Here is a 10,375-nt window from a genome sequence, read left to right as displayed (position 1 = left end):
ACAATAACTTGTAAATAATCGCTTACTAAAGAACCCAACTGATAATCTCCATAATAATAAAACTTGCAATCTTCTATGTTTACGCAAGCTATATCAATTTGAAGATAAATACTCGCAACAACAAGGCCTAGCCGTGGATTTACTTCTGTTATCAGTATTTAGTGACCTTTACATGAAACATTTAAAATATATCACCATCAAAACAGTTCATCTAAGTCCCAGGATTTGGCTGAGGTATGTTGACGATACATCCATAATGTGTAGTCACACACTACAGATAACATTCCAGAATTTATGAACCACTCTATCTACCAATGTTATGTTATACAGTTAAAAATCAAAAGAGAAGGTAACAAACCCCTAGATTTAAACGTAATGGCTATTAACACACATAACTCATATGCCACAGGAACTTACAAGTGCTCATAAATATTTTGACAATAGATCAATCAAACAGAGCAGCATAAAGATAAACGTAATAGACTGCTTAGTTTCCAGTTTGTAGTTGAAAATATGCTAAAGACAATGAGGTAAAATACATCACAAAGATCTATTTTGACAGTGAATATCATTGACATATAGGAAGAAATAAGCTGAAGAAGACAAACAAAAAATACACTATACGAAAATGACAGCTGCTTAGCCATATTCTTCTAGTTCAGTAGTATTTCTGGAAACATACAGATGATACATAATATTTTCAATACATAGCATGAATGTTGTGCTCCCCAGTTATCTGAAGGTCCAGTGAATAGAAAATACACCCTTTGAAATATTTCGTGTAAATATTGACTTCAATAACGCGGAGAAACAAAATTTTATAAAATTTAGAATTCAAGAAAGCGATAGACATATAAGATGCTAGTAATCTCAAACTATCTCCATAGCCCATCACAAAAGGGGAGAAAATATAAAAAAATAGAAGAATGCTGAAACAATGGGATATGTACCATGTCCAAACGTATTACGCGCCGAAACAAACTGGCATCACCTCTATTTTCAAATAAGATTCACATTTGAATCCCTGCCTCCACGTTAAGTTCATAACAAGACATCTCTGAGAAGATGGCAGCCGATGAACAGTACACCCACTTTCTCAACAAGACTCACAATTGAATCCCTACCTCCACATAAAGTCCGTATAAGGACATCTCTGAGAGATGGCAGCCGATGAACAGCACACCCACCTTCTCAACAAGACTCACAACTGAATCCCTACCTCCACATAAAGTCCGTGTAAGGACATCTCTGAAAAATGGCAGCCGCTGAAAAGCACTTTTACTATCTCAACAAGATCCACAATTGAACCCTACTTCCTGCCACCGTATTAGGACATCCCCATATCTGAAAAATGGAAGCAGATTAGCGATTAGCAATTAAACTTTATAAATTGTATAAGTTACTATAACAACGTTTGATATCTGCCAACCACATGATTAGATAAGTAACGATTAGCTAGCATACGATGTAATCTTATAAATATCAAATAACCTAGAAAAAATATCATAATTTTGTCTTTAGAAACATCAAATTAAATTGGTTAATTATCCTAATTTTTTTAAAAAAACATTAAAAACACTGGATAAAGTAAATTCACAGATTTATTAGAAATGGTTAGCAAAACTATTTGTATAAGATTAATTTTGTCAAATCTATGAAAAATAAATAAAAACATTCCACAAAACTTTTTAAAGTATTTCTTAAACCACTTACTCATGTAAAACAAGTTAATGATATAAACACATAAGTTAAATGTTATCCTGTCCAGTACTCACGCTACTGTCGTAGACATGGTTAATGCTTATCAGCTTATCCCAGGTCCAGGTCAATGTCAAACATAAGTATCGATCATTAACTTATCGCAAACATGGGTCAATATCATAGACGTACGTATCATTTATCATATTATCCAAAAGTCACGTCATTGTTATAGATACAGCTTACGTTATTACTGTTGGCTTGAAGAAAAAACAAAACACTTTCAGATAAACATAACTTTACATCTTGTGGAAATGCATTATATCTTCAAGTATGCTAACAGAATTGGATATAATATGTTTTGCAAGGGAACGGTTTTCATCTTTACACGACACCAAGTTAGGCATTATACGCTCTCTTCTTTTATTCCACCATTTCGTTGGTTCGCTAGAAATCCAAGATTTCACCTATAGGCTGGTTGAGAAATTACGTCACAACGTATTCAACACGGGTCTAACGTCTTCAGAGAACGTCAGCCACTTGGTAACTCACATGATGCGTGACCCACAACCAGATTCTATCATGTTAACTATATACGACTAACAGGCACTATTTATAAATGGCAATATTAGTATTTGCTACTCCTTTATTCAATACTATGTCACAAGCACGTGATATGACTTGTGATGAAGACAGTAAGTAAATCTAATTTTTATTGTAGTTTTGAGAATTAACTTATATTATTAAGGAAATAGAAATAAATAGAGAGAACTTCTATGTGAAGAAATATAAATGAAACGCAGGTTTTTACATTTATCAGAAAAACTAATGTGTTTGTATTCTATCAGAAACAAAAACGATAATTTTACAAACGTACTAAACATAAAGTTTTTGTGATATTAGAGTTTGTTTTTCAAAGTTTAAAATAAAAACATAATTGTATATTATCACTCAAACAACAGCTTTACCCTTCTTCACTCTTAAATACGAACCTTTTATACAAGTCATTTGTATGAGAAATAATACGAATGTATCGTTTTCGTCCTATAAGGCTTTTATTATTTTAATGTGGTATGAAAAAATTCTAAAACTCAAATCAGCTTACTTCGGGATAGCCTTCTCTCTCACCATTATACGAATATTTAATGGAAAGTACGTTTATGATGCACGTTCTTATAATTATAACGTTAATTGTTACAAAAATGTCTTGGAAGTATTTTATCGCTTCATATTTCTATAAGAGAACCTTGTAAAATAAATTTTCTGAAGTATAGACGAAATACAACTGACGATCTTTATTTCATGTAACAGGTTTTGTTATTGATAACCTGTGAGGATTGTAGGAGCGAATAGCTGGCTTTTATATGTTTTGTAAGTAGTGACAAACATACGTCAAACCTTTTTAAAGCTGTTAAGTTAATATTATAAGTTATAATGTTTAAAATCATTTGAGCATTATTATTATTAAGTTTTACATTTATAATGATTATCCCACATTGCTAGCTTAGTGTATTAAATTAGAGCTAACATAAACCTACTCAACTCGCTGAACCTATTGAGGTGTTAGTGGAATTACAGCCGAAATTGTTGATAGTAGCGATGGTACCAAACTTATGAATCAATCTGTTCTAATCGCTACAACTTTGTTGATATATGATATTGTGTTCGTTTGATCGATACGATTAGCACTATTTCAAAGGTCACATTTTAGTTGGTCTACATACAACTGACTTATTTTTTGACTAAAAGTTACAAGTACATTATCACTCAAACAACAGTTTTACCCTTCTCCACTCTCAAATATGAACGTTTTATACAAGTCATTGTTATGATAAATAATACTAGTGTATATCTACTTCCTATAACCCTTGTTTAAATCTACTGCGGTGTGAAGAATTTTAAAATTCAAGTAAGCTTTCCTCAGACGATAAGATGGTGGTGATATTTTTTTATTAGCTCAAAATTAAGTTCGGCTAAACAAATGTGCTATAAGAGTTTTCTTTATTAGCAACATATTCACTTTACGAGATGTATTGATATTTTCAAGTATAAGTTACCCATGGATATGCTGGTTAATTGTTATGATATAAAGTTGCAGACTTAGCTGATATGAGACTAGTTATAGATTGTTATAGCGATCATATACTTTTTCATTTAAATAGAACATGTTGACTATTATGAAGTGGAAAGTTCTTCCATGTTGCTTATTTATTTAAATACAGCTTTTTAAAGGTTACTGGAAAAATAAATGAAATCTAGGCTGTCGACCTTTATAAGTTTCAAAATTATATGTTGAATATCACTAAAGTATGTTAAATATACTTTGAATTTTTTTTAAATTACATCTTTTTTTCGTAAATAAAGTAAATAAAAGTACTTTTAAAATGTATTTCTTTGCATGTTGCGATGTTTTGTAGACGTTTATTTTGTACGGTAACCTAAAATTAACTATAATGAATAACAAGTTTACCACTTTATATAAAAACCAGACGTGGCCTAGTGGTTAGCGTGCCCAGATTGCGGGTCTTAGGACTCAACTTTAGCGTCTTGTAGCCTGAGGAATGCGCATCGCACTTCAAGACCGTGATGTGAGAGGAATGATCAAATTTCACTATAGCGTCAGAGAAAACCAGAATAAGTGTTAGTTGTGGATGCTGTTAACTAGCTACTCTCTCTGTTCTGTTAGTTCAAAATAAGCTTGGTTACGACAAATGTGCCATAAAAGTATCTTTTATTATCAATCAGTGATGTCGAGAAACCCACTTGTAGGGAAATATATATGCAAAAACGGCTCGTTTGGGTTGAGAAAATATTTTACATAGAAGAGCGAACAACGTTTCGACCTTCTATGTAAAATATTTTCTCAACCCAAACGAGCAGTTTTTGCATATATATTTTATTAGCAATGTATTCGCTTTGTGAGTTGTTTTGATAACTTAAAGTCTGAGTCCTCCATAGATTTGCTGCTTATATTTTATGATTTAAGGTTACAAACTCAGCTAATATGAAACTAGTTATAGAGTGTTGCATTGATCATAACTTAATCGCCCCCCGCTAGTACAGTGGTATGTCTACCGATTTACAACACTCAAAAGCAGGGGTTCAATTCCCAACGGTAAGCTCAGCAGATAGCCCCATGTGACTTTGCTATAAGAAAACACACACACTTATACTTAGTTACCTCAGATTATTTGCTGGGAATTGTTTATTTTGAATTTCGCGCAAAGCTACACGAGAGCTATCTTCGCTAGCCGTCCCTAATTTAGCGGTGTAACATTGGAGGGAAGGCAGATAGTCATCACTACCCACTACAAACTATGTGGACGGCAAGTAAGTAAAATGCTTTTAACTGAATACATTCTCTCTGATAGCTCAAAACTTAAGAATGCGGCAGATAGACTTAATAGCCAGGGGCGTCGCTAGGTGCTCAAAAGGCTCAGCAATTTTCAGCGTTTCAATATGATATTGATCATAGTTTTCTATTCTGAATTTTCAAGACACCAACTGGGGATTCGGTGCACTGTCAAGTAGAATCGAAACACAGTCACTGTGTGCCAGTATCTAGCGACGTCTCTGTTGATGTGATTACTATAAGTAAAAACAGAAATATTCATTTGACTAATTATTACTTGGCTAAGTACATAGCTACACAATGGATTATTTGTTCTACGGCCACTGTCAGTTTCAAAACAAATATTTTAACTTTATAAGCCCAGAGACTTACCGATGAGTCACTAAAGGGACTTTACAAATAAATAATAAATGTAACATAACTTATTTTTCCCCAAGCACAATGTTTAGGACATTTTTCAACGAAATTACAGCATTGCAATCTCCTGTTAAACCTACTAATTATCTTACTAAAATATAAATATTGTAACTGTACGTTTCATAAACCTCCGTTAAAATGTTAACATCAGAATTACTGATAGAATTACTCCTTATTCAGGTTTTCAAAGAAAATTTCCTAAGTTATTTATATCCCAAGTTGCTTGTTGAAGGAAACATGATCCATATCAACAAATTAGGCCCGGCATGGCTAGATGAGTTAAGGCGTTCGATTCGTAATCTGAGGGTCGCGGGTTCAAATCTCGGTCGCACAAACATGCTCGCCCTTTTAGCCGTGGGGGCGTTATAATGTGACGGTCAATCCCACTATTCGTTTGTAAAAGAGTAGCCCAAGAGTTGGCGATGGGTGGTGAGGACTAGCTGCCTTCCCTCTAGTCTTACACTGCTACATTAGAGACGGCTAACGCAGATAGCCCTCGTGTAGCTTTGCGCGAAATTCAAAAACAAACAAACAATCAACAAATTAGTCACAAATAAAACAGTAAAAACAAACTTCATTAACGTTGATCCACTAATTACTGATGTGCCTTTAATTTATTTCATGAAAAAAATGATTAATTTTTTCTGTCAATTTTTTTACAGTTATTGCGGTAACAAGGAAGGAAACCAAAATGCTCAATAATATATTTTTACAAGTTTACATATCTTGCAGTAGGGAAGATTTGTTTCTTCAATAGTTACGACGTTTCGATTACTGGTACTATCATGATCAAGTACACAAATCTTTATACTTCAGATTGATCGTCCCTGCCGTAAAACCTGTAAGTTGTTAAGAAATAATAGTTAATCAGTAAGTACACGTAAGTGAAAATATTAAAAATATTCAATATAATGAAATATAAAAGACTTAAGGATAGAAAACGTTCTATGGAATGTTAGTAATATGAGAGCTAAAGAATAAATAAAATTTAAATTTTTTTTTTTACCAGTGACACAATGCAGTTTTTTTGGGGTGGGTTGGGAGTACAAGCATTCAGGAAACAAAGTACTTCTGTTTGTTTGTTTTCAAATTTTGTTGAAAGTTACTCGAGAGCTATCTGTGCTAGCCGTCCCTAATTTAGCAGTGTAAGACTAGAGGGAAGGTAGATGGTCATCACCACCCACCGCCAGTTCTTGGTCTATTCATTTTACCAACGAATAGTGGGATTGACCGAACATTATAACTCCCCAACGGCTGAAAAGGCAAGCATGTTTGATGTGATGGATATTCGAACCCGCGACCCTCAGATTACAAGTCGAGTGCCTTAACCACCCGGCCTAGTACTCTTGTTATCAGTAATTTTTCATATTTTTAATTGAATTCTTATGCAAGGATTTGATATTATTGAAACAGCTATGGACAGTATGGGTGGGCTTGCCCACCACTGGCCTATGGTCACGACGTTACCGATTCACTTTTTGTTTGTTTGTTAGTAAGCACAAAGTTATACAATGAGGTTTCTACCTGAAACTGATCTTTAGTATTGTAAGATTTTAGAATCACCGCTGAACCATTGGTTCACGCCAGGTAACTATAGTTTTAAAGATATATCTTGCGATCAATCTGTACTTTCTGATATTTGCTGAGACAGGCCCGGCATGGCCAGGTGGGTTAAGGCATGCGACTCGTAATCCGAGGGTCGCGCGTTTGCATCTCCGTCGCGCCAAACATGCTCGCCATTTTAGCCGTGGGGGCGTTATAATGTGACGGTCAATCCCACTATTCGTTGGTGAAAGAGTAGCCCAAGAGTTGGCGGTGATGACTAGCTGCCTTCCCTCTAGTCTTACACTGCTAAATTAGGGAGGACTAACGCAGATAGCGCTCGTGTAGTTTTGCGCGAAATTCAAAGCAAATCAAACCAATCAAGTCCTAGTTCAATTTCACTATCTAACGCAACTCTTAGTAATCCAACCAGTCTTTTTTCTACATCATGACTAATATAAGGACATTTTCACCCTCCATTAGCAACAGTGATGGAAGCTCTGTAAAACTATCAGTGTGATAAAAGTGTTGGAATGTGGGAATGCCAATGTGTTATTGTACCATTCTGAGAAATGTGATCTCTTACTCTTATCCATTCTATTAAACATGAATTATTTATCTCACATTCTGATAACCATAATTAAATACAGAATATTGAAATAAGATCCTTAAACTTATGTATATAAGCCAGCAGTTCCTACAGTACAGTAAACTCTAATGAGTTGTGTTATTTAGTTTGGAATCCTTTCTTCAGCGGATTTGTTGGTGTGCCAAAAATTTTGCTAAATAACTTGACCTCGAAATTTTACTTTGGATCGAGTATAGGATCCTCAAACTTTGTGTACGAAATCTGTTTTTATATCCGTGATCAAATGTTTTCTGTTCCCACCAGTGTTTCTTGTAAAATGTTTATCAGTCCTATCGCGCCATAATACGAAACTAGTCACAAATATGAAACATGTTTCTTTGACAGCAATTGTTTGCTTCTGTTGCAATGTTTTTCCACTGATTTGTCATGTTACGTGTTATAATTTTTCTCAGACGAGTCTCCGATTTATTATGTTACGTAATACGATTTCAGATAGCCTGAAATTTTAATTTTAATTTAGAAGTTAATTGAGTGTCGATATGTATGAAATTTATATTTGCCAACAAGATTAATACACACAATTTTCTTTCTTAGCACAAATATATTTCAAAATACAAACAACTATACAATTTATAATAACGGTTGCTACTAATATTTATTACAAATAATAATACATATACAAAGAATTTACAAATAGAACTGAGTCTTCTACCTGTTCTGGAACTGAATATTTTATCGATGGTTCACGATGAGCGAAATAACTCTATATTAATACGAAGGTAGCTAGTTAGCTAGTTAAGTTGACGGGAAGCTAGTTAGATTCTTCACACGTGTGCTTTTCACCGATAAAAATATCTACTGTTCTCGTAGAAATACTAACGTTTACTAAAGTTAAACTGTTTATAATTTCTAAGTCTATAAATGCTTATTAATCAGAAAACTACATATACATGATTAGAAGCATTTATAGAATTCGACAGTTAGAACTTTCGATTTTTATAGTATACCAACGGTAGCAAACTAACAATAACGTGAAACTGTTTCTTGGCCCATCGATTTATAAACTTTAGGCGAGGTTCTCAAAAGCTCAGTTGGCAACAATATTTTACTTACACACATGATATATTGTTAAATTTTACATTAGTAGAGAATCTTCTACAAATCTAGAGAATTGGTGAGAATTTTGTAACATATATTTAACACTATAATTTACATCCATTCCTAAATATATATTAAGCTGAAGCTTAACTTATTTATTAATTAATTTATTTAATTTATTAAAATAAATATATAATAGTAAATCTGTTACAATATAAGCTTATGAATGGAAACACAGAAGAAGTTAACAATATGTTAACCACATTACTTATGATATATGTTGTACCGACATGTTCATTCACCCAGTACCGGTAGACATCAATCTATCTAAGATACTACAGACGTAGTAGCTGGTGGTCGAGATAAAACTGAGAGTAACGATATGGCTCTCTCTCAGTCAGTCTCTAAAAGTTTCAATGACTTCTAAATGTCGTAGCAACACGTCCTAAAGAGAAAGCACAGAGCTAAATATGTTTGTGTTGAATCAAGTTGAACAACAGTGCTAGCGCTACTTTAATGCAACAATTGGTTAAATCGTTCGACGTGGTCCTCAGAGAGTGTAAATTGCTTCTATGAAAAATATATCTGAATTTTATTCTTGCAAACCATTGTTATTGCGTTTCATAATGGCTCGATTGTCGTACCTTCGGTCTCTCAGGTATTTCAAGATCAGCGCCATCTACTGTAGTTTGATCATAACAATTTCGGTTATAGTTGCACTACATTTGTTTTTCAACAACAAAAATCCAAGGAAGTGCTCGTTGATTCGGATCTCACTATCTTCGGTTCCAGATATGTCGGTAGCTGTGACAAATCGAATGACTGTTGTCAACTGTTTTGTGTGGTTTATATGTGGAGTACTGTCAAATACAATCGAGTAATACTTGGAATTTGTAGAAGCGGTCAACACGAGTCTAGGTCTTACTGATCCGTTACTGAGTGAATTAACTATCTCTTGTTGTCTGTTCATAGACAGTCCCTGTTGGTTTGTTATATATTCGTTCTTCTCAGGTTCTTTTATGACAAGACCACGCACAGTTAAATATAAAACAAATTTCAGTATAATTATATTTTCAGATGCTCAACCTCTATGAAAAGTGATACCTGAACTACATGTGCTCTTATCAAGGCAATAAGTATTTAAACACAATTTTGTAGTATTTCTTTTATGCCTCTAATTAGACATAAATTAGTGTTTATTTTATTTTAATTTGAGAGTGTAGTTAATTATTCTGTTAAAATGCTTGTAAATTCTCTGCAGCCTTTTCGTTTCGACTTAAAAGTGATATAACTTTTAAATTCGTTCATTCATTAAATAAGTAGCCTATGCCAAAAATCTTACAGTAAAAACATTCAATGACAAGTGGCCGAACACTTTATCAGTTGTCTTAGTGCTTCTTCGTTGATAGTTCATTCATCTTGCATGATTACTTGTAATTTTTCTTCCCTTCCAGTCTTGGGAAAGTAAAATATCTTCAGCTATGGTGGATCCATTTCGACCATATTAAGCCATCTAACTAAATTACCTAAATGAGGTACACAAAGCTTTCAATCTTTGCCTGTTTTTTTCCCTCAGAATTGTCTTTCATATATAAAACTAAGGTCTTTTCAATTTTTTGATAATGTGTAGCAAAAAGCTGTAGCAATGGTATTTTCTCTAGTTGAAGAACTACAGTTCT

The 10,375-nt window shown here is 33.7% G+C and overlaps 1 protein-coding gene across 3 annotated transcripts in view; it reads left to right on the top strand.

Annotated features, from left to right (window-relative positions):
* Positions 1-1,935: 1,935 nt before the first annotated feature.
* The window catches only part of LOC143247016 (5-hydroxytryptamine receptor 2A-like), a 33,623-nt gene continuing 25,183 nt past the window's right edge, over positions 1,936-10,375 (top strand). The window contains exons 1-2 of one of the 3 annotated variants that reach the window (XM_076494326.1): positions 2,000-2,393; positions 3,010-3,069. Coding sequence is in view for 1 of the 3 variants with exons in the window: in XM_076494343.1 (XP_076350458.1) it covers positions 2,318-2,393 (76 nt within the window). In the remaining 2 variants the exon portion in view is untranslated. Of the gene's footprint in view, positions 2,394-3,009; positions 3,070-10,375 lie in introns of all 3 variants that reach the window. The other 2 variants (XM_076494343.1, XM_076494335.1) reach the window with 2 other exon arrangements.

Source organism: Tachypleus tridentatus, chromosome 1 (assembly GCF_004210375.1).
Source record: "Tachypleus tridentatus isolate NWPU-2018 chromosome 1, ASM421037v1, whole genome shotgun sequence".
NCBI lineage: Eukaryota > Metazoa > Arthropoda > Merostomata > Xiphosura > Limulidae > Tachypleus > Tachypleus tridentatus.
The sequence above is the reverse complement of the archived record's forward strand: the minus strand, read 5'-3'. Positions and strand labels throughout refer to the sequence as shown.